Here is a 25,471-nt window from a genome sequence, read left to right as displayed (position 1 = left end):
CTACATATTGGATTTATATTCCACCCTCCACTCAAGAGTCTCAGAGCGGCTCACAATCTCCTTTATCTTCCTCCCCCACAACAGACACCCTGTGAGGTGGGTGGGGCTGGAGAGGGCTCTCACAGCAGCTGCCCTTTCAAGGACAGAGTCTCAGAGCAGCTCACAATCTCCCTTATCTTCCTCCCCCACAACAGACACCCTGTGAGGTAGATGAAGATATTGGATTTATATCCCGCCCTCCACTCCAAAGAGTCTCAGAGTGGCTCACAATCTCCTTTCCCTTCCTCCCCCGCAACAGACACCCTGTGAGGTGGGTGGGGCTGGAGAGGGCTCTCACAGCAGCTGCCCTTTCAAGGACAGAGTCTCAGAGCAGCTCACAATCTCCCTTATCTTCCTCCCCCACAACAGACACCCTGTGAGGTGGGTGGGGCTGGAGAGGGCTCTCACAGCAGCTGCCCTTTCAAGGACAGAGTCTCAGAGCAGCTCACAATCTCCCTTATCTTCCTCCCCCACAACAGACACCCTGTGAGGTGGGCGGGGCTGGAGAGGGCTCTCCCAGCAGCTGCCCTTTCAAGGACAACCTCTGCCAGAGCCATGGCTGACCCAAGGCCATTCCAGCAGGTGCAAGTGGAGGAGTGGGGAATCAAACCCGGTTCTCCCAGATAAGAGTCCGCACACTTAACCACTACACCAAACTGGCGCAGGATCTACAGAATAATAGTGGTTTTATTTCATTTCAATGTAAAAATCATATGAAGATCCGTATAGATCCGACTTCTACCTTTCCCCCAGAGGGCCTATTCGCTCTAGAGCCGCTGCTGGCAACAGAAGCAGCCCCCAGTCCCCCCCCTCCCCACTTAAAGGGCCCACGAATCAGCTGTTTTGCAGGCCCTTAACTGGCAGGGGGGCCTGCTTCTGCTGTGGGCCCATGCGCTGTTTTACTGGTGGGGAAGAGAGGGTGTTGGTGAGCTCCCAGCCCTCCATTCCCTGCCACTGAAACAGCACGTGGGCCAGCAGCCAGAAGCAGTCCCCAGGGCAAGTGAAGGGGCCCATGAAACAACTGGTCCTTCAACTGGCCAGGGTGGCAAAAGAGAGAGGCAGGCAGGGATGCAGCCACGAGAGGAAAGGTCCTTTGGAGCACTGGGTGGGGCATCAGTGCCCCCTGAAAAATGCAAATCCAAATGCTGGCTATGGCCACGGCAGGGCTAGCTCTGCAGAATGTGCGGGTAGTAATTGACAGCTGTGACGCAGAGGTCGAGGCAGGCGACGTCGCAGAAGCTTGCGCATGCGCGAGGGGAAAAGCCGCGAGGCAAAACAAACGTCGGGCAAGCGGGGAAGAAATTACGGTGGCCTGGGCGGCCCACGCGGCGCTTGCGCGGTGTGGTGTTTGTGTATCTGGTATGCGGGGCGGGCGGGGGAAGATGGCGGCGTCCTCGCTGGAGCAGAAATTATCCCGCTTGGAGGCGAAGCTGAAACAGGAGAACCGGGAGGCCCGGAGGCGCATCGACCTCAATTTGGAGATCAGCCCAGCCCGAGCGCGGCCTAGTAAGAGAGGAGATGTGCGGGGGGAGTGCCCCCTGCCTGGGTGTCAAGGGCCTGGCTGGGGAGGGAGGCGCCGCGGAAGGGCCGAGCGGGGAGGCGAAGCATGTCTGCACGGGGGATGGATGCAGGAGGGCCGTCGCTGGGGGTGGCACAAGGGGGCTGGGGCAGGGAAGCTGGCGGCTGTACGTTGGTGCAAGGAGGGGATTAAGGAGGGTTCCCTTTTTAAAAGTCCACTGAAGGAAAAGCGGTTGGAGCAAGAGATACTTTTAAAAAATAAGAGGGTTTGTAGGAGGCGAGGTACAGGATGAGTTGGAACCCAGTACTGGCGTTACAGGATGTTTTGAGGTTTTTGCAAGGAGCGTTGAAGACTGGATGTGGAATGAATGGGGTGCAACAGAGGTCCATGGGAACCTTGGCAACTTGGCAGCAGCACTGTGTATGGATTATCTAAAAATCTTATGTGTTGGGATTGCAACTGGATGGCATTCTTGAACTCCGTTTGAAATTCTTGGAGGGAATTAATTTATGATCAGGGGTTTTTTTTCTAGCTCAAAGTTGCTATATGATTTAGGGGGGAAGGGGAATTTTGTGTGCTGGGCACAGAAAGCGATGGGTCATAAAGCACTTGTACTGAAGAAGTACCGATTTAGGACTCTTCTACCAGTGTATCTACAATCAGATTGTAGTTCTTGTCATTCAGTGGAGGGGGAGGGTGTGGCTGATCGGTGAAGTTATGAAAATTCTTGCTTGTCTGCTTAGAAATTCCCCCAGATGCACCTTTGTGTCAGAATCAATGTGTTTTGTTGTCAGTTCATGGTATATTTCATGGATAAGGAAAGTCTCAAGCAGTGAGCTAGTTTCTAACAAGTCTCTAACAATTATGTGCATGTTAGGCAGTATTTCCCATTTTAAAAAAACTTAGAATACCACTTTTTGTCCGTCCATTAAAATTGCTGGCACACTCAAAAGAGAATTAAATAGGAGTCAGTTGCACCTTTAAGACCAACTTAGTTTTATTCAGAACATATGTGCATATAACTAAGTTGGTCTTAAAGGTGCGATTGACTCCTATTTTGTTCTACTTCTTCAGACCAACATGGCTGCCTATTTGGATCTATCTTGACCTGCTTGCAGAATAATGGACAGGCATGATCTAGCAAACTGCAGGACAATCTAGCAAACACTGCCTCCTGGCATACTGTTCTCCGCTGTACTTAGTTGCTTTCTGAGATTTCCATGCACCTGTTAGCTATAGCACAGGCTATGTAAATTAATCCTTATGTTCTTCTGGCCTTCTTTGGGATGATGTCACTGCCTATAGGTCAACAAAGAGACAGAGGATCAGTGATATACAAGAGTCTTTGATCCATGGCAGGGGGAATAGATTGGTGCATGCCCCCACTATAGTGACATAATTGTTGAAGTAATAGCTCTGCCCTCTTCTGGCAGAGTTGTGCACTCCAGTACAGAGTTTGAATGTCACTGTGATTTGTTTGAATACTTACAGAAGAGAAACTGTAAACCAGTGAATCTGATATGAAATTACTAGAATTCTGATAAATTTAAATAAAAGCTGAATGTCAAATGGATGTACTTTCTAACAAACCAGTAACCTGGGAATAATGTACAAATAATCTGGTCATAGTGTACTGTGCTGGTATTAATTTTTCAGTTTGGCAAATCTCAGTTTATGGTAATTGGCATTTAGGCACAACACAAAATTCTGATATACACACTAGAGTATGCATACAGGAGCTGCCCTGTTTACTTTGGGATTAAGGGAAACTCTTTACATGTGTATGTTTCTTTGATATGAAGGAGCAGGCCCTGCTTGCATGCATACCTGTGCTGCTGGAGTGATACCTAGGATGGCTCTGTGACATTGCCAAAAAGGCAGAAGTTTCCTTCTTAAAGTCGTAAAAGAAGGAAAGCACATGGCTCACCCATTCCTTACCGTTTTAAAATAACAATTGAGACATGATGTTTGAGGTATGGGTGACATTTCAGTTCAGTTTGGACCTAGTCACCTCCAGTAATGTGTGTCAGCAAGAACCATATAAGCAGATGAGATTATGTGATTGCTTCTTATGCCAGTGGAATGGTAAATAGCTACACCACCTTCTTCCCTCATGTCTCCTCTTTACTCACATTACCAGTGTGACATAGGTGCAACCTGGCTATGCAGAAGTAGTTCACATCTGTAAAGTTGATCCTGAATAACTTGTGAAGAACAAGGAGCATATTCCACATTGCCTGTTTCAGTTCTGAGTCTGGGTTTAAACAAGACAAAGGTGGGAGGCAGAGATTGAAGGTTTTCGTCCCGCATAGTGGTGGGTTTTATAAATGCTAACATTCTGCAGATATGAATGTCTAATGCTGTGCAGGGCTTTGTACATGATAATCAGTACCTGAATTGAACCTGGTAGGTGGTGGACAGCTAATGGCAGGGGTGGCCAAACTGTGGCTTGGGAGCCGCATGTGGCTCTTTCACACACATGGTGTGGCTCTCGAAGCCCCCACTGCCCCGTCAGCCAGCTTGGAGAAGGCATTTGTCTCTCTTAAATCGGCTTGGAGAATGCAGTTAAAGATGCTTTATTTCCACCTCTCCCTCACCATCTGTTTGCTTTCTTTCCACCTTTCTTTCAATTTTCCCTCGTTCCCTCCCTTTCTCTGACATTCATGTCTTGCAACTCTCAAACATCTGACATTTATTCTGTGTGGCTCTTATGTTAAGCAATTTTGGCCACCCCTGGCTAATGGCATGACCGCAGAATGGGTGTAATGCACGTGCCCTGTTTTGCTCTTGATAATCAAACTGAAGCCTCCAGGTTATTTTCAAGGGTAGACCCATGTAGAGTGCATTAAAGTAGTCTAATCATATTGCAAGGGCATGGATTTCCAGTAGCTAAGTGAGAGACTGTTTTCCAGGCTTGACAAAGTTGGGAAAAAGCATTTTTTGCAACTACATTAAATTGCTTCTCCAGCAGTAGTTCTGGGCCCATTATAACCCTTGGCTCTTAAGTGAGCAATAAGGGTTAGCTGAACTTCAGAGGTGGGAAGTACAATGTCCTTCAAGGCCTCAGCCTTCCCAGCTAGCAGGACCTAGGGGAGGAACGGTGGCTCAGGGGTAGAGCATCTGCTTGGGAAGCAGAAGGTCCCAGGTTCAATCCCTGGCATCTCCAAAAAAAGGGTCCAGGCAAATAGGTGTGAAAATCCTCAGCTTGAGACCCTGGAGAGCCGCTGCCAGTCTGAGAAGACAATACTGACTTTGATGGACCAGGGGTCTGATTCAGTATAAGGCAGCTTCATATGTTCATATATGTTCATATGTACCTCTTTCAGTTTGTTCTCTCTTAGCCATTTAATCATCAGTATGCTGATGACATCCGACTCTGTATCTATCCAAATTTCCTGGTGTTGCCACAGACATCTTGAACCACTGTCTGCCCAATTGATGATACCCAATTCCAAAGTTATGTATGATTTCTACGGCCGTCTTTCCATCAATATCACAGGAAGCAATAAAATCGTAGTTCCTCTTTTAATGTGCAGATATCTACATTCCTTTTAATCAAAAGGTGTTTTTGACACTAGAAATATTTACCTCTGTATTATGACCAAACAGATGTTAAAATACATATAATGAAAGGTCAACAAATCAACCCACCATAGTATGGATCACTTCTACCTCTGACAGTATGGCACTCAGCTTTTGCGGCTCCTACCTTCTCTTTCCTTTCATCACCTTTCTGCACCAGCCACTGTATCTCCACCCTTCCTAACCCAGGCATATCACAGCAGAAGCATCAAGTGGTGGACAGAACCTCTCTCAAGTGCAACATGATATGACTAATCCCCCACTCATTTCCTGAGTTTAGAGCTGGTAAATCAGTGTTGTGGTGGTACTTGCATCTGAAGAATTTACCCTTCCCCTTAATTTTGGGGTGGTTATTAAGGCCAGACCCAAATAGTGGGCCGTTGAGTATAATATTAAACCAGAAATTTAGGTAGTCTTTCTGTCTTGCCAGCTGTAATACAGCTGCTTAGTCACTTATCAGGGAAACACACCTTCACTAGTAAAAGGTAAAGGTAGTCCCCTGTGCAAGCACCAGTTGTTTCAACTCTGAGGTGACATTGCTTTCACAAAGTTTTCATGGCAGACTTTTTCACGGGGTGGTTTGCCATTGCCTTCCCAGTCATCTACACTTTCCTCCCAGCAAGCTGGGTACCTTCACTAGCTTTAGTGAAATAAGGCAAGGAATATGATTACTTGGAGTTAGTTCTTTCCTACACACTGGAATTCTGAGATGGAGTTAAATCCTGGTTTAGAATTTGGCTTTGTAAATTGAATACCACCTCTGGCTCTTCTGCATGCTTGCATTTGTACATTATGGTAACTAGTGTTAGTGTGTCTCGAATTCATATGAGAAAGGATGGTGGACAAGTGAGGTGCATGAGCATGCCACATCCCAGCTTTATTATGCCTTAAAATGATATCTGAATAGTGGATTTGTCTGTACAGCTGCTAATAAAGAACACCTATGTCCTCATTATGTCTCACGCTTAAAGCTGTCGCGTCATGTTTGTGTTGGGAGGCTCTATTCCTTTCCAGTGTCTGAAAGTTGATAATACGACTTACTGGGTCCACATCTTCATACTTAGATGAGTGTAAGGGGTGACTTTTGGTAGTTGCATGGGAAGTTTTTGGAGGAAAAAAAGAATCCAATCACAAAGCAGATATTAGCTTGACTAAGATGCTGGGAGTGTATCTTGCCAGAGCAAATTTGCATGATGAAATTGTCATGTTTTGGAAATTGTTTTGTTAAAATTCGCAGCGTATACAGATCTTTACCAAAGCGTGGAAATGCTGATGTTGTTATAATAATGATTGAAGCTACTAAATGCCCTTTAAAAATGAACAACGTGAATCAAGTAGGATTTTGACATTTGACATTTGATATTGATACATAGTCATTAATCTTTGGTTTTTATCACGCATGCAACCATTTCGATGTGTGATGTACTATGGCACTACACACTGCTACATTACTTTGGCTCCAGACTGCATTTAGAACTGTTTTTAGCTTGACTAAGATGCTGTAAAAGTAGTATGTAAAATATGCTGTTTTTCTTTGGATCAGAATAGGAAGGTACACAATTGATTTACTGCCCAAGATACATGTGGCTGACTAGGGCAGAAGGTGATTTCAAATGAGGCCTTTTAAGTACATCTCGGCCTTGAGTCACAATCCCAACTTGGTCCTATATTGACTAAATATTGTAATATCATTGCAGTGTGTGGAACCAGGGCTGTTTTTCTGCTGGAGCCCACAGGAGTGGAGCCCCAGCTGGCCCAACCTTGCCATGCGGCAGCCACAACCTCCCAGGCCGCGTGGTTTGGCCTGATCTGCAAATGAGGTCCTGCTGGGCTTTCTTTGTCTGGAGCTAATGTGTAATACCGTAACTCTGCCTGACCATTAGGCCAAAACAAATTTGTTCAGAGTTGTGTAAGGTCTATGTTTGAGATTACTGTATGATTTTAATCTGAACTGAGGCTGTATTTCGACCTGTAATTGTTTTTGAACATTTTTAATGAATACGTGTACTTTTGTATAATTGATATATTTACGTCCTATGTTCATCTGTTTTAATACTGGATCCTCTAATTTGGATTCATTTAGCCTTTAAGTTCTTAATACAGTAGCAGTCACAATGTATTTCCCAAGATGTTTGTTTGGACGAGTCTAAATTTGACCATGATAAATTTGCTATTGTTGATACACAATATTTCAGTGTTTCCAGTGTTTAGTTTAAATTGTTGTTCAAATATGCCTCTAATTGTGTTGCAATTGCATGAGTAGTCCAAATAATATACTTCCTTTTGCCTACTAAATGGTTTGTATTTTCTATTTTTCATTTTTATTTTTCATGCTAAGGTACTATAGGGTGGAGCGGTTTGTAGCTTCCTGTAATGACTGTATCCACAATTTTGCTTCTAAGCAAACTAAGGCCTTTATATGTCATAAGTACACTCAGAGCTTTTTTTGTAGCAGGAATTCTTTGCATATTAGGCCACACACCCCTGATGTAGCCAATCCTCCAAGAGCTTACAGGGCTCTTAGTACAGGGCCTACTGTAAGCACCAGGAGGATTGGCTACATCAGGAGTGTGTGGCCTAATATGCAAAGGAGTTCCTGCTACAAAAAGCCCCGAGTACACTAAATACTGCATTTTTGTATCCCAAGTTATTAATTATGCATTTCATATTAAAGCAATGAAATAAGTTTTAAGAACAAAATAATTAATTGTTTTAGATGACTATTTGATGAGTAAACCAGAAATACTACTATTGATGGATTCAGTTTGCCTACCATTTGTTTCCTACCAGAGTAGAGATTATCCCTTTCATTGGGGCAAAGGTCCTACCTAATATTTTGAGGGATTTGTCTGGAAGAAACAATGTGACAGAGGTATTTTCCTTAACTGTGTCTGCACTGCTGGTCACATGAATGGGACTGGTTTGCACTCGCTTTGGTTTGCTGCTCAGATTGCCTATAAAATTATATCAGTTGGACAGTTAAAACCTCCACCTGCTTTGTCAGTTGTCCAACATTGCACAGTGAATCAAGGCACAAAATTTGTTTTCAGTCTAATTAGGTCATGCCTTCTATCTGGATGTCGTTGCCATGGTGGTCCTACAGAGTGCAAGAAGCAGAATAGGTAAAGGCAGTGTGTTCAGAGACAACTTATCTTAAAAAGCTAGATTGTCAGATAGAAAGATGCTATTTTAGCAGTCTCTTAGAAGTCTGTTTAATTTCAAGGTCAAGAGTAAGGAGTCCCATTTTCTTGTATCCAAACATCTCTCACCACCTTTCTCCTTGCAGTACCTATGACCTCTTCTTTCGAAGCACTATGAAGAAGGTAGGTTATATATCAGCTCTTAGCTGGTTCTGTGAGCTGGATCAGTGCATCATGTGGTCTTGAGACTGTAAGAAGAGATGCAAAGATTCCAAGCACTCCTTGATGCTGACCAAGACTGGTTGGTATTTGTTAGCTCCCCAGACAGGATTTTCTTCCTTTCATAGAAATTGTTTAAACAATAGGAAATACTATCGAGAGCCAGTTTGGTGTAGCGGTTAAGTGCGTGGACTCTTATCTGGGAGAACCGGGTTTGATTCCCCACTCCTCCACTTGCACCTTGGAATGGCCCTGGGTTAGCCATAGCTATCGCAGGAGTTGTCCTTGAAAGGGCAGCTGCTGTGAGAGCCCTCTCAGACCCACCCACCTCACAGGGTGTCTGTTGTGGGGGGAGAAGATATAGGAGATTGTAAGCCGCTCTGAGTCTCTGATTCAGAGAAAAGGGCAGGGTATAAATCTGCAATTCTTCTTCTTCTTCTGGTGGCATTTTGGGAGTTTCAGTGCCAAGCTGTGAGGCTTATGTTTTTGACATTTGTCTGGTCTGAGAATGTCAGGACCAGTTGAAAAATAAGGCTTATTTCATCTTTACCCTTAACCTTAAATGGGTGTTCCTGTACTAGGCAAATATGGACTAGAAACTAATAATTAATTGGTAAATCTTTCCTGGAAGCAGCATTATTGGGTGCTGAGTACACCAACTGTTTGGAAGCATGGAGAGTGTCCTCACCATGCTTCACTACATCTTCTTGTTTTATTGTCTTCTCACTTTAGTGTTCTTAACTATAGTAGTACTAGGCTCTGATCTGAAGGGAAACTTGGAAATTTCTTGCACCAAAATCAGTTAAATTTGCTTCCAAGTAGATCTGTTATGACAAGAGTTCCACTTTGATGTGCTAGTGGCTGAAAATAACTAGAAGTACCTTTAACAAATAAGAGACATTTTTTAGTCTTTCAAGATAATTAAGGGAAGAGGGATATTAAAGATATGACAAGTATATACAGTGATGTCTTAAGGGGGAAAAATTGCTTAGAAAATTATTGTTCCTGGATTTGCTGTTGGCCATACTAGTGAAATTAAGATATAGCAAGTTTAAAAGGATGCTTTCCTCTCTCGCCATGAGAAAGCAATTATCTTCCTGTAAATAGCTATTTCCTGATCTATGATCCTGCACACAGGCTCGCTTGAGATGGCATTCCCGTTGCGGACTTTTAACTTATCCTGGAGAGATACCTGTACTTTATGGATACACAGCTCTGAATGATGTACCAAGTGCAGCTTTTTCCCTCAACCGCTGTTTTACGTAGTACAGTGTTTCTGTGGTTTAGTAATCTTGCCAGCTTGTGTGGGATTTGTTCCATACCATGTGTTAATTAGAAGTGCTGAGCTGGGGAGGCCACTGTGAAAGCTTGGACGAGGTGGGTAAATTTAAAATGGTCAGAATATTTAGGCTCCGTCATGTTAGTACACACAGACTAAGCCAGTGCCAGTGCAGGTTTTCAAAAGGAACTTGGCAGTGGGGGAATCCAGCAAAATGAGTTAATGAGTATGACTCGAGGTGTCATGAAGAAAGGTTGAAACGCTTAGGGCTCTTTAGCTTGGAGAAACGTCGACTGAGGGGTGACATGATAGAAGTTTACAAGATAATGCATGGGATGGAGAAAGTAGAGAAAGAAGTACTTTTCTCCCTTTCTCACAATACAAGAACTCGTGGGCATTCGATGAAATTGCTGAGCAGACAGGTTAAAACGGATAAAAGGAGTACTTCTTCACCCAAAGGGTGATTAACATGTGGAATTCACTGCCACAGGAGGTGGTGGCGTCCACAAGCATAGCCACCTTCAAGAAGGGGTTAGATAAAAATATGGAGCAGAGGTCCATCAGTGGCTATTAGCCACAGTGTGTGTGTGTATGTATATATATATATATATATATATATATATATATATATATATATATATATATATATATATATATATATATATATATATATTTGGCCGCTGTGTGACACAGAATGTTGGACTGGATGGGCCATTGGCCTGATCTAACATGGCTTCTCTTATGTTCTTATGTTCTTATGTGTCAGAAGCCTATTTTATAGAGAGGTTTTCAGAGGGAAAAAAATGGAGAGCTTATCCCCCTATGAGCGTTTTCATAGGGTAACAAGCTGTGATCTAGACAAAGGAAGAAAATGTTTAATAACTAGAAGTTGGATAAACATGACATTTTTGGAAAGGAGAAACATTAGATGTCTGAGCCCGTGGTGCTCCTTCGGTGGCTTGCTGAGAGCCGCAGTTACAGTTACCATCAACCAAAAGATCCATATGACTACTGTATGCCCTGTGTGGCAACCCATCAATCATACACATAACTGTTAATAGACAGTATATAACTATAACCTTTTAAATAACCAGAGTACCTTTGAGCACACGGTATCTATCGTGCCACATCACTGCTGAACCTGTACACCCTTTGTCATCTTGCTCCCTCCTGGGCAGCTCTGGTGAGAGCAAGATGGCCAGAGCTACTCTCTCAGTAGGTCAGGGAGAGCATGAGAAGGCGACAAGGGAGATAAAGGGTATCCAGGCTTCCCACTTTTGTGCCGGCCAGCAGTATTGCTGAACTTCTTTTCACAAGAAGTCTGTGCACCTTCACTTCCCTCTCCACCTTTTTGCTCTCTACCCAGGATGAGACACAGCTGCTCAGGCCAAATATTGGGATTGCCAGGGTGCCTTGAGGGAGGCTTGGCTGTGGATAAAGGGGAGTAAAACCACCACTGCCTCACTGTGGCCAGCTTGCTCTTCTGTGTAGCATTTACTTCATCTTCTCTGTTGCCAGTATGCCCTCCTGGTAGGTGCCTGGTTGCTAGGATGAGAGTGCAGAGGCTGCAGGGAATAGTGGGGGGCAGTTGGAGTGGGCAGGTCCTTTAATTCCATCCCTGGCACAAGGCACACACCTCCAAGAGCCTCACAATTTACCCACCCTCTAGTCTCTGCAGTGATGGCTGTTTCATAATGCAAACCATAAGCCTTATTGGGCAATGCTGCTGCCCACTTTCCTGAAATATGGGTAGGCACCATGTTTGGGAACAGTGCTCAGAAGAACCAAAGGTGACATGCCAGTGTTACGTGTTGCTCTGGAGCTATCGTGTGAGTGTTTCTGATCTGAGCAATCTGCTACTGGTTAAGCATATTCAGCCTAGGACAGAATTTTGGAACAGGGCATAAATTCTTTGGTCTTGCTGTTAGGTAAGGTGATCTTAATGGCCTGTTCTGGCCATGAGCTTCATATTGAAAACTGCATAGTAATATCAGGGCAGGGAATATCACTAACAGGTTTACTGGACGCCAAGATGAAAGTGCTTACTTGGTCTTGGTGTGTAGTATCGATGTGTATAAGATTGAGATTAGAATTTGAAATACGTACCCATCACTTCACTGTGCTGATTCCTAAAAACTGGAGCTGGTCTCCAGGTATTTTAAATGTTCTTAGTCCTTGATTGTGGTTGTGAAAGAGTGAACCAGTGTGTTGTTAAAGTGCTAGTCAACTGGCACTGCCATCCACAGAAATGCTGCTGTACAAGCAGTGGAGAACTACAGAACATAATGGAGCAGGGTCCATAGAGTCTGTATTAAGAGGAGGGACACCATGGCTTCCTTAACATTAGACACAGTAAGGACATGACTGCTGTGAAATTGATTCTTCCCAGTTTGATGCATCTCATTTTCACCTCGTCTGTCCCTTTATTGGTTTCTCACCACCTCCACTCCTTACCCTGGAATTGATTTTGAATATGATTTGTTTTCGTTTTGATGACTTGATTGCTTCTGTTGTGATTTATCGTGTTTTTTTTTTCTTCCTTTTCCCAATCCAGTTATTGTGATCACTCTAAGCCCTGCTCCCGCTCCATCCCAACGTGCAGGTACCAGAACTTTTTATCATCGCAGCTTGGATTTCTTGCATCATTTATTTAATGCTTCCTTCAACTGCATAGCATTGCCACTTGTCTGCTCTCTTCCAAGTGTGTGTCTGATCTTGCTTCTCTTTTCCCACTTTGGTATTCTCCTTTACTATTGATCTAGCCTAACTCACCAAGGCTAACTAGGCAGCACAGAATGTAAGGCCTTGCATGAGAACATATCCTGATTGTCCATAGCTGCAGTAGTTGCTTAGCACCTTTCTTTTCTGATAATGTCAGAGCACTTTATGAAGACTTGTAACTATGAAATGATCATGCTTCTTTAGCATCTTGAATAGCTGCATCCTCCCTCCACTGTGTGCATACATCTCTTGTGGAATGTGGAAGGTATTTATATTGTATGTTGTTTTAGTGGATGTTTTTGGGAGGAAAGGCATCTTAGAAAGTGGACTGCATATAACAAAACTAAGTAACATCTCTTTTGTGTAAAGAGTAATTGACTCTGGAATAAAACCCAATAACAAACAGTTGGAGCGGTTAAGCGCAGTTTGATTTTAGGGTAAAAGGACAAAAATTAGAATTAGAAAGGGACTATAACAACTTGGGAATCCTGGGAGCAACCTTCAACAGCAGCTCAGTAATTAAAGGCGTAAAATGATGTTTTATTAGCTTTTGCACATGCATGCAATACAACTCACTGCTTCCTAAAGCTCTTATAGCTTTAAAACTACAGATGAGGGTGTTTTAGCAATTTTATAGTTGAATTTTTAATAAAAAATTAATAAAGTAGTCCTAGTGCAGATTTGGTGCCATATTCATCCTTGTTGCTAGTTTCTGCAGCAGAGATAAAACTGGTTCCTGTGCTTCTGATAATGCCCCCCCCCCCCCCGTAGTCCCTGGTACAGAGAACTGCTTCGATCTGTTTGATGTTATATTGATTCCGTATTCTTACTGATCTATCTCCTTCAGACTCCTGAATTAATCAGGTAATGGGCACTTTAGCACTGAAAAATTAGATATAACAGTAGGTTAGAAAAGGGGTCACACTGAGTTTTAGGTGCTGCCCTGGCTTATTGAAAGTTCTCTTTGGCTTTTGCAAATGGGCTTCTTAACCTTCTGCTGTGAGTTACTAAAATGGTGAGTTATAAAATAGCTGCTATGTTTGGTTTTTCTAACATCTTCAAGATTAGGAAATACAGAGAGACCAGCATGTCATCTTTGTTAATTAGATTATCTTCCAGTAATTTCCAACTTTCCCTCCTACTGGCTGTTCCCATCTTACTAATGCATTCTAGCCCTGAACCAATAGTTCTTTGCAGATGTCATCCAGCAGGATTTTCTTATGTCTTTATTTTTTGTTTTTTTTAAAAAAGCAGCAAACTGATTGTACAACCATTAGATTTGAGTATGTAGTTGCTCTTCTTTTCCCATTGTTTTGGCATTCACCTTAAATGCTCATGGCATAGGAAACTAAAGGTTGACCAAACCCTCATGATGATAAAAAAGTAGCTTATGGGTGAGGTTCTGTTCTCTTGAGGGTGCACACAGATGGAGCCATTAAGTCCCTTCTGTTCTCTCAATGTTTTGGGGTTTCAAATGTTTCAGTTCTTATGCTCTTCGTTGTATAACTTAATTTTAGTTAATTTTTCCTGAGTGAATACAGAGATCCCAGCTTCCACTTTGAAAATAATAATAATGATGATGATGATAAACTTTTATTTATATCCCGCCCAACCCACAAGCATTTGTGATTAGAGATAATAGTTTAAAGTGTTTCTTTATTGTCAGATATAGATTGATTTATTTTTATTTAGTCAATTTGTATTCCGCCTTTTCCCAAGAATGGACTCAGGGCGGATAACATCATTTTAAAATAACAATTTAAATTATACAGTTAAAAACAGATAAAATAGCAGTATATCAAGCAATACACAAGTTAATAACCAAATTGTAAATGATGGCATAGTTAATACATTTGCAACATGTTAAGGTCTGTGACTATAGTTACGTACTAAACGATGGTAGCGCAGCAGAGATGGTTTCTTAGCATAGTGGCCAGTCAATGGAGTAGGATACCCACTGCCTCAACCAAAGGTCTGGCAGGATAGCTCCATTTTATAAGCCCTAAGAAAAGGTAGTAGTTCAGTGCGAACCCAGATTTCTACAGGGAGCTGATTCCACTAGGCCGGGGCCAAGGCTGAAAAGGCCCTGGCCCTGATAAAGGCAAGTCAGACATCCTTTAGGCCAGGTACAATCAATAGGTGTTGTGAGCTAGTTCTTGGTAATCCTCGGGCACATGTGGGGAGAGGCGGTCCCGTAAATATGTTGGTTCCAGGCCGCATAGGGCTTTAAATGTCAGAATTAAGACCTTGAAACTGATCCAGTACTCAACTGGCAGCCAGTGCAGTTGGCACACTGCTGGCTGGATGTGTGCCCAGGTAGGTGTTATAAACAGGTGAGCCACTGCATTCTGCACCTGCTGGAGCTTCTGGATCAGTCTCATGGGTAAGCCTGCGTAGAGCGAGTTACAGTAATTTAATCTGGAAGTGACCATCTCATGGATCACTGTGGCCAGGTCCTGGGGAGATAGGTAGGGGGCTAGTTGCCTGGCCTGCTGAAGATGATACAAGGCAGACCGTGCAACTGCTTTGATTTGTGCCTCCATTGAGAGTGAGGCATCCAGTGTCACTCCCAAGCTCTTCACCTTCTGAGCTGGCACAAGAGGTACACCATCCAGGGTTGGGAGCTGGATGCCTGATCCTACTTCCCCCTGGCCCATGCACAGGACCTCCGTCTTAGCAGGATTAAGCTTCAGGCGACTTTGCTGTAGCCATCCAGCCATGTCACGTTCTCAGGGTGCAGGCAGGCAGGCAGGAGTCCAAAGCCAGTCTAAGGTCAAAGTCCAGGAAATCAAGCAGGAGCCAAGTCACCAATGCAGAATCACAAGTCAATGTCCAAAAGCCAAAAGGTCAGGGTGCCAAGGAAATCAAGCAGGTCAGGATCAGGAATCAGGAAGGAGTGTGGATGCAAGCCAGAGAATATACTTGTTGCTTCCACAAGGTTACCAGATCCTGGATGGGAGCTATATGGGAGTCTCAATCAGCCTGCTCCCTGAGTGGCAGTGACTCTACTGGAACTCAGGGCTGAGAGATCTGAAGCATCAGCGTGCCTCATGTCTTCGCTCTGAAAGTTCTTTCCGGAACCTGCTTCAAACTCTTGAGATGTCAGGAGGAGAGCTTGGAGGAGATTGATCGTCAACAGCTGACACTGGTGCCTGGAGAGTGATTGATGGGCCAGCTGCTGTTTGTTCAGCTGAGGAACTGGCTGGTAACTCTTCCAGGTCTATTAATCCTTCCAGCTCTTCCTTGTCAGGGCTCATGACAGGCCACAGCTTCTAAGGCCAAGGTCAGATGACACAGGGCTGAGTCTGGGTGGCTGTCCATCAACAGATAGAGCTAGGTGTCATCTGCATATTGTTGACAACCCAGCCCCAAATCTCAGGCAACCTGGGCAAGGGAGCGCATATAGATGTTAAACATCATTGATGAAAGAATGGCTCCCTGGGGCACACCACATTTAATGGGGTGCCACAAGGAGGTCTGTTTGCCAAGCGCCACCCTTTGTTCCCGACCACAAAGAAAGGAGGAGAAACACTGTAAGGCAACCCCCTGAACTCCGGTGTCAGATTATAAACCTACATTGTATGTATCCTGTTAATATGGCAGGGGGACAAATCAGACGATGATATTGAAATTTTTGAGATAGACAGTTGTACTTGTAAAATACATTAAAAAGGTAAAGGTAGTCCCCTGTGCAAGCACCAGTTGTTTCCAACTCTTGGGTGATGTCACATCACGACGTTTTCACAGCAGACTTTTTAACGGGGTGGTTTGCCATTGCCTTCTCCAGCAAGCTAGGTACTCATTTTACCAACCTCGGAAGGATGGAAGGCTGAGTCAGCCTTGAGCTGGCTACCTGAATCCAGCTTCCCCTGGGATCGAACTCAGGTCATGAGCAGAGCTTGGACCTGCAGTACTGCAGCTTTACCACTCTGCGCCATGGGGCTCTTGTAAAATACATTACTCTGACATGAAGTAGTAGCATTATGCTGGCACTCCTTGCTTTCTGGAAATCGGTTTGAAATCCAGGACAGACTATAACAACTTGCTTCCCTTTCTTCTCCTGACAATGATTTACTTGAGGGCAGTGCAAAAATGAATTCCACTGCAAACTATTTACTCTCTGTGCTTTTCCTTGGTACAGCTAGTGAGTCTCTTTAGGATTACAATGGGTCACTGCCATTTTTTCCTCATGGGTAAACATTATGCAAGAGGAAATGCAGCAGGATACCTCCTTTAAGTAATGTACTTTTGAGCCGCCTGAGTTGAATATATTCAAAGAGACATGTGACTGCTTGCAGTCTGCATTCCAGAGTGATTCATGTATCTCACAGAATGAAAAATGAGTCCTTTTGGAATTAAAAACATTCCTGTTCCTCAAAATATTTTATATTACTTATTCTTTTAATCACCTGTTATAAAAATTCCCAGAACTGGAGAAAGGATCTAGAGATATCTTTGCCTGATCTCAGTAATGTTAAAATAGTACTAATGCCATGACAGACTTGGAACCTGTGAATTTATTTACATCTAAAAAACCCCCAAACACAGTACTCTGACTGGTAGATTTTTCTTTAACTGCATAACGTTACATAATGTGCCACCATACTACAACTATACATAATAAATCCTCACCTAATTAACTTGCACTTAGAATTACAACTGCTCTCCAGGTGGCAGAGATCAGTTCCCCTGGAGAAAATGGTGGACTCTGTGTTATTAATACCCTGCTGAGGTTGTTTCCCTCCTGCCCACTGTGGAGAAAGACTGTACTTTTCCTAGGTAGAGGCTTCAGGGAGGGGTGGGGAGATGGAAAGCTGAAGTCAAATCACTTCCTCTACGGCCACTTGAAGCACATACTCTGTGGTATACCATAACACAACCATGCCAGGCCAAAAAAGACACAAGCACATGTTGATTCTAAAAGTCTGAATATGACAGGAAAAGGTGGCAACAACGCACTGCAGATGGAAGGCATACTGAGCTTCAGCATCTGTGTGATCGTTGTCATGGTATGACACCACAGTAAATTGAGACTGAGTGCCCAAGGCCAGGGCACTCACCCAGAACCTCTTTCTAGAGCCCGTTGTATTTATTCCCATAATGGGCCTTATTCCTAGTTGTATATAAACAAAACAGGTGCGTGTGTGAGAGAAAGTTGGTTTCAAAGAACATGCCAGCAGCTCAGGTCTTCAGATAGTCAGAGGAGAAGTCTGGCTGAGGCACATAAATTTAAGTTTGCTAGGGCTTCAAAGTGTCATTTAAATTTTCTTTAATGCTTTCTGGCACAAACAAGCTTTTACTGACTAGCCACTCTGTTGGATCCTCTCACAAACACAGGATTCCACTCACACCAGCCTGTCCTTTCCCGCAAGTCAAACTAAATGGTATAAGGTCTGCTCGCTCTCAGAGACAGGCCTAGCAATTGGATACTCTATTCTCCCTCAGAGGTAAAGCTAAACAACTCTACCTAAGGATGCCATTCCCCAGTTGGGGGCAGGGGGATCCCGCAGTTTTTCAGGCTCTTGCTCATCTCTGGCAGGAGGAAATCTTGTCCCCCAGTGCAATGTGCTGATGTTATGCAGCGATGCTCTGTTTTTTGGGCAAAACACTATGGTTTGAGGGTGATTGTACCACAGAGTTTTGCCTAAAACGCAGTGTTGCTGATGCAATGATACCACTTCCATGTGACATCAGCATGTTGTCCTACTCCACCTCCACCCTTGGAAAGTCCCTCCGCTTCGCCTGCCAGCATGATCATCGGACCGGCAGCCCTAACTCTTCCACACTACCAAGCAGTGTCTTTTTTTTGAGCCAGACGTCTCACCTGATTTCTTATTCTGAGCTAGACCTGAGATCTCACTGATTTGATTGTACATGATTTATTAGATTTGTATCCCGCTCTACTCCAGGGCGGGTGACATCATTGATTAAAAACATTTTACAATTCAGATCAAAAAAGACAAAAAAGAATGCATTAGAATCAGGGCTGCATTTAGATGAAGAGAGGCCCTAGGCTACTCTACTTGTGAGGCCCTTCCCAATCCTCCACCCTCATGACTAGAAGAAAATGGAAGAGTGTTATAAACAAAATGGGTATTCAAAATTCTGCAATTCACAATTTCTCCTCTAAAGAACATGAAATGTTATTGTTAACTACCATAGTGATTGAAAAAAATGCACACATGTTAAAATTAACACTGAAAAACATTTGTAATAACTAAACTTTGTAAACCTTTTGTGGAATAAGCATTAATTTTTAGGAAAATGAAATTGTAATGTTATTCTTATAAAAAAACCCTTGAGTTTACAAAGTATATTGCCTGGGAAGTGTAAATAATATGATCATGATTACCTGACAGTGTGACACTTTTAGAATCTATTTTATGTTGTCATTAAACAGTCAGCTTTAAAATGCATATTAAGAAGTAAACTACAACCATCAAATACAGTAAGACTAAACATTTTTTTTCTAGCCTTCCTCATAGCAAAATCATCCAAAACTTCATCAAAATCTGTTTGTCTAAGTTTGTCACTTTCAATGTACAGAATGCTCAAGTGCAGACAAACCTCTCTTGAGACATCATGGCCCTTAATTCATTTTTAATTATTTTGAGTCTTGAAAAACTCTCTCCCGAGCAGTTAGTAACCATAAAGCTAAGAAATAGCCGCAAGATTGCTTCCACATTGGGAAAAGCCATCTGAATTTTCCCTTGTATATAATTTGATAAAGGTCTGCTTGAGACAGAGAGTGCTCTTCTGTAAGTCTATGGCTTTGTCTTACGTACAGGTGAAAGTGCAAAAGTTCATCAATAAGTTTCAGGTCAATATCTTCTGGGTATGCTTCCATCAACAGCTCAACACCTTGCTGAATTTCTTGCTTAGATGCTGTCAGATTACTAAGAATGGAAAACAACTGTGCAACATCACTGTACACACAGTACTTCTTTTTAAATTGGTTTCAAGTGCATCTAATATAGAAATAAAGGATTTTATCATAAACTTATCTCTTATCATCAGGTGCATAAACTTACCATCAGGTGCACTTCTGTCATTTATTTGCCATTTCCTTTTTTTGTAGTTAACATTTGGCAAAGTGGCTTTTGCTTGTTTCTGAAGCTCATCAAAATCTTCTCTAATTTTCCTTAACAAATCCAGAAGTGAACTGTACAAACTTGCACAAGAACTCAGTAACAGGTCTGATTTCTGAAGGGCTTTGCTGACCTTGTGGAAAAGACCTAGCACACAGGTCCAAAAATGCAGCAAAAATGTTCAGTTCTTCCATTTTTTGCAAAAGATTGTTAGCTTGAAGCCTGATCTCCCCCTTCCCATTAATATCAGAGTACAAATGACTGAAACCATCAGTGATAGCACTGTAACTTTCCAAAACAACTTCTGTGGCTTTTGATTGTGTGTCCTACCTAGTGTCTGACAAATATTTAGGCACTTTAGACTGAGGTGGCAAAAATGGTTTTAGAACTGCCCATCTCTTTGTGGAGGATGAAAAGAAGATATACGTTTCATTGATAATGCCAAAACAGTTCACTGCGTCAAGGCAGCAATCCACAACTGAATGGCCCACCAGATTTATTTTAAGAGTGACCTGCATATGGAACAAATCTTGCAAATTGGTTTTTTTGATGATTTTTTGCTGCATACCGTACTTACCAGCCATGTTAGCAGCATTGTCAAGACTCCCCGCGGCATTTTCTAAAGTCAGTTTCAAGCTCAGTAGTGAAATAGTTGAACACTAATCAGCCATGCTTTCTCCTGAGTGGTCTTTTAGCTCAAGGAAAGTTAAAAATCTTTCAGTTGGCAAACCATATTCAGGTAATACATATCTGATAATTAAAGTCAACTGATCATTATGTGAAATGTCAGGAGTGGAATCTACTGAAAAGCTGAAATATCCAACCTTTCTCACATCAGCCAGAATTGCATCCTTAACTTTTTTGTCATGAGTTGAATCATTTCCTCACATATAGAGCTTTTTCACACAGCCTAAATATTCCGGTATGGCAGCTGGTCAGTTACTGAACAGTAACGGATTTCTGCTGGCATTTCAGACAGACCTGATTCAGTAACTGGCTGCTACTGGAATACTGTTACCTTTTCACACAGTCCCACGGCTGCCCCGGTAGTGAGGCATGGCTGAGTCGTTATTAACAAAGAGCAGCTTTCAGTTTTTAAGCCCTCCTTCCGGGTTGAAATCGCTATGGGACGCTGTGTGAAATGTCCTGTAGTGATTCTGGAAGTGCTGTTTTCGCGCCCTTTTTTGCCTGCCGGCACACCATCTCCACCTTTTTTGGGGGGGGAACAACGGACTAAGATCGCTATAGCGCTATAGCAATGTTTCAAAACAGCACCACCATAGGGATGCCTGGGCTCCATTGAGATGCCTGAGCTCGCTGCGACTGACACTTTGTAACAAGTGCCCCATTGGATACACAGTTCAAGTGGGAGATCAGGGCACCAGGCTGTCACCTGTTGCTATCACTTCCATGCCCACACAGGAGTCATGGGAATGTGATTGGTTTGTAGGTGACTCTGAGGCATATTTATTTGGGGGGAGGCTGTTGCCACCTGGAAAGGGGTTGCCCATAGGGCAGCAGGTTTCGGCAGGAGAACAGACCAACATTGATTGATGAGACAAATGTTGCTAACCCAGCCTGATGTGCACCCATCCATGCTCACAGGCTATTGGCTGGAAAGTGACTTGTGCCAAGCTGCAGCAGGTATAAATATTAGGGGGGGAGCCACAGACCATGTTCAGATTGCCAGGCATTGTAAACTCTCTTTCCACTTGAACTGTGCATCCAATTCTATGGTGGTGCTGTTTTGAAACATTGCTATAGTGCTATAGTGATCTTAGCCCAATGTCCCCCCCCCCCCCAAAAGCCGGAGATCGTGTGCCGGCGGGCAAAAAAGGGCGCGAAAACAGCCAGCACTCGTGGAAGCAAGATAAAAGTGGAATAGTGTGAAATGGCTCGCTTCAATCACAGAACCCTACTGGGGAAAAAAAAAACATGTGTCAGAAAACTCCCATCCCTGTCCCGGATTACTCCAGGCTGGCACAATACCGGCTCCCTTCCAGTTTCCACAGGTAAGTGTGAAAAGGGCCATAGTTTTTGACAAATAAGAGGGATTGCCTGATCCAGAATGTCCATACTGATAGATATGAGCAAGTAAAAATGGATCAAATTTTGCTACTAGTTCTAAAAGACCAAGATAATTGCCATTATTTGGAGATCCAAAGTTTTCATTGTCTCCTCTGAATGGTAAGCCTCGTTCTACAAGAGTGCATATTACAGCAGCAATTCTTTCCATGACATGCTGCCAGTACTACTGTTCAGCTTTTATTTGTTCCTCTAGCTTGGAAGTTAATGCTTGCCCTCGCTTCCTTGTTAGGTAGGCCAGCATGGCATTCCTATGCTTTTCTGAGTTTTCTAGAGTTTGGATAAGCTAGGGGGTTTGCCAGTCATCAAACCCTTCCGTAGCTAAAGCTGTGGAAGAAGATGCAAGGTTTGGAAAGAGTTTACAAAAAAAGCAATAAATCCGGCCCTTAGAGGGAGAATATACAAGCTACTCTTGGCTATATGTTTCCCCATTTGCTTTTGTTGAATAAAAAAGAGCTGTTGTGCAAAACCTGGACTGCTTTTTGTACACTTGCTTGGAATTTGAAAATGGTCCACAATGATGCAGAACTTAAGCGGGACCCCTCTCTACTCAATAGAATACACCCTCATGTGATAATTTTGACCACAGATCTATGTTTGGCATTATCTTTATCTGCATCTGGAACACCTTGGACTTGTCCTATCTTACCAGGTGTGAACTGCAAAATCTGATTATTTACATTGTTTTCTTGTGGGTCTTTAGCCTCTGCCTGTCTAGTAAGTGACTCTTGAATTGGTTCTATATTTTCAGTTTGAGCCCGCATCATGGCTGCTTCCTCATAATCAGCTTGCTGTTCCACATCCTGCTTCGCTGTTTCTCTTTCAGGGAGGTTTTTGTCTGGTTGCATGCTAGTAGTTGGCTCAGGCTAGATAGCTTCACTGCTGGCTCTTGTTGCTTCAATGAGTGGTTGATGCATGAAAGCAGTGATTGGTCTTAACTTCATTACCATAGCATTTTCAAGTCTCTGTCTCTTGCGCTTGCTAGAACCACTTTCAAATCTTTTACTCATGCTCAGATTAGAATCTAAAAATAAAAAGGGCGTTTTCGCACTGACCTTAATCGGCAGCGACGTCCCTCTTCACCGCGCAGAATCTGCGCGATTTTGCACCAATTGCTGTGGAGCACCCGGAAGAGCCGCAAAGTCCCGCAGCTTTTGCGGCGCAAATGGAAACTGGTTTTTGGCGGTTTCCATTTGCGCCGCAAAAGCCGCGGTACTTTGCGGCTCTTCCGGGTGCTCCGCAGCAATTGGTGCGAAATCCGCGCAGATCCTGCGTGGTGAAGAGGGACGTCGCTGCCAATTAAGGTCAGTGCGAAAACGCCCAATAATTAATCTTCAACTGGATAAACACATGGATCAGAGGTCCATCAGTGGCTATTGGCACAAGTTAGATGGTTGCTGCTGAAGGGTTACAGAATTCAGTTTTCCACTGTGGCGAAACATGCACCCGCCCTCAGCCCTGGGGGACTGAGTAGCCGGTTTGTGGCTCGTGAGCCCTGCTTCGCCTTCCCACCTCCTTGGTGGGCTTCTGTCACTCTTCAGTAGCTGCCACCGCTCACTGACTTCCCTATGCCTTTCTTGAGAGGCAGTGGGACCCCTCTGACTGACTCATGGGGTTTGGAGATGAAAACCCCCAACTTTGGGTTTGTCCTGGAGGGTTGGCATCTGCACATTTTTGGACTTTTTCCCCTCCCAGGACCTTTTTTAAGGCACTGGTAGTGGGCAGAGCAGGGGAGACTCTGTGGTCAGAGAACCAGACTGGGTTTTTTTAAATAGAAAAAGTAACAGGATTTTAAACAGAAAAAGGCACTTTAAATCAAACACGGAAAGGAAAACACCGGGCACAAATAAAATAAGACAAAACACAGCTCCTCTGTCCCTGAACTGATCCCTATACTTATTTTCCCTTGGGATGAGGTTCAGTTACCAACCTGCAGCCTGGCCTACTGCCTTCTACAGATAGTTCTGGATCCCTCCCAGGATCCCTTCACACTGCTGCCTTCCCTGATCCCCAAGGCCTCTCTCTGCCTATAGTCAATCTGCAGCAAGAGCCTCCTGGCCTCTCTGAGGGTTGCAGGATGACTCCCCCCCTCCCAGGCTGACTGGAGTATTTATATCTTCTGACTCCGCCCCCTGGCTTTCCCGCACTTTTTGGCCATAGAGGCATCTGGGATTTGTAGGCCTACCCTGGAGTTTTGTTCTACTTCTCAGGGTGGGTGGCCATTTTAACTAAACTAAAGCAAACATAAGATGGAGTTTATTCTGTCACATCCAACAAGCCAACTCTAGAGCACAGCATCGTTCTCCAATCTAAACATTTTCGAAAGTTTATAAACTTCCAAAATTGCTAAGAGGATTCAAAATAATTTTTTCAAAGACACATGCAATTAGGAGGCTTGAACATAATGCAAAAACATAGGTTAATAATTAACTATAATTTCTCATCTAATAATTCCAGCAGCAGCAAACACCAGGCTCCCATCCAACAATCAACACTAGCCATTTAAAAGAGCTAACTGCCCAAAAATGAAAGAAATAAAAGAAATATGTAAAATAAAAGAAATATGTAAAACTTTGATTATTCTCCAATGGCTTTAGAACAATTAATCTACTATTAGGGTTTGTAGAATCTTTCGGGATCAAGTGCCGTGTTCTACTGGAGAAAGTTTTCCTTCCAGACGTTTCATTCTCAGCTGCGGAGAACATCCTCAGTGGCGTTGCAGCCGGAGCAGGCGCTCAGACCTTCTTGGCTGCTGTGCAGGTCTGAGCGCCTGCTCCGGCTGCAACGCCACTGAGGATGTTCTCCGCAGCTGAGAACGAAATGTCTGGAAGGAAAACTTTCTCCAGTAGAACACGGCACTTGATCCCGAAAGATTCTACAAACCCTAATGATGTTAAAACCTGAAATCTTTGATAATTAATCTACTATTAATGTATGAAGCAGTATTGTTTGGGTTTATTGGCATGACAGTTGACACCACCAAAATTTCTTTTCATATCCAAGAAGCTCTGAGAAAGGGGTTGCAAGGGCTCTGTGAAGTGTGATAGAGGCCAGTGCCAGTCACATGTGCTTGCTCTGTTCAAGCCAAGGAGGAGGGAAGGAATGGAAGGGACTTGAGAGAGCTTGCTTGCCTTGTCTACCTGCCCCAGTCAGCCCCCAGCTTGCACTCTCCCACTGATTCAAGTTCAGCACATACCACTACTGACCTGATCCTTGAGCTGGGGAAGGCTGTGCAGCTGGTTATTGTTGACACTGGGCTGCTGGCTCTGGAGTCCTGGGGTCTGTACTCTGAATAGTGGCACCAGGGACCTAGAAGGGTCAGGGCTTGTCAGTCCAACCCCAGGGCTGGCCTTAAGGCAATTGAAGCAATGTGGCCAAATTGGGCCCCGCGGGCCGTTCCTAAGGGGGCCCCGGCACCAGGCAATCTAGATGGATTTTATTTATATCTCTAAGATTCTGCAGACTTTGGCTGTGAACTGGGGCCCCAGAAAATTTTTTCCGTTGGGCCGCAGAGTTTCAAGTTGAGCCCCACTGGCTGGCCCTGAGTCTCATAGTTGCTGGGCCTCGAGATGCCCTGCCCTCATATGAAGTCTTGGGTTTGCAATTTTGGGAGAGGGGAGACTGCCCACTGGGGGGGGGCATGGCTGTGGAGGCCCCCTAGATTTGGAGGCCCTAGACTTCAGCCTACTTAGCCTATATATAAATCTGGCACTGATTAGCATACAGTGGAAGATGGGTTTAGCATATGTAACGAGATATATGCTAAACCTATTTTCCACTCATCCACTGTTTTCTGATG

The 25,471-nt window shown here is 43.8% G+C and overlaps 1 protein-coding gene across 2 annotated transcripts in view; it reads left to right on the top strand.

Annotated features, from left to right (window-relative positions):
* The first annotated feature begins 1,383 nt into the window (after positions 1-1,383).
* Positions 1,384-25,471, top strand: part of MAP2K7 (mitogen-activated protein kinase kinase 7) — a 70,847-nt gene continuing 46,759 nt past the window's right edge. The window contains exons 1-2 of one of the 2 annotated variants that reach the window (XM_060240680.1): positions 1,410-1,545; positions 12,333-12,380. In XM_060240680.1, coding sequence (XP_060096663.1) covers positions 1,422-1,545; positions 12,333-12,380 — 172 coding nt within the window. In that variant the 5' untranslated portion in view covers positions 1,410-1,421. Of the gene's footprint in view, positions 1,546-12,332; positions 12,381-25,471 lie in introns of both variants that reach the window. The other variant, XM_060240681.1, reaches the window with a different exon arrangement.

This window comes from Heteronotia binoei, chromosome 5, assembly GCF_032191835.1.
Source record: "Heteronotia binoei isolate CCM8104 ecotype False Entrance Well chromosome 5, APGP_CSIRO_Hbin_v1, whole genome shotgun sequence".
Classification (NCBI taxonomy): Eukaryota; Metazoa; Chordata; class Lepidosauria; order Squamata; family Gekkonidae; genus Heteronotia; species Heteronotia binoei.
Note: the sequence above shows the minus strand (reverse complement) of the source record. Positions and strands in the feature narration are given on the sequence as shown.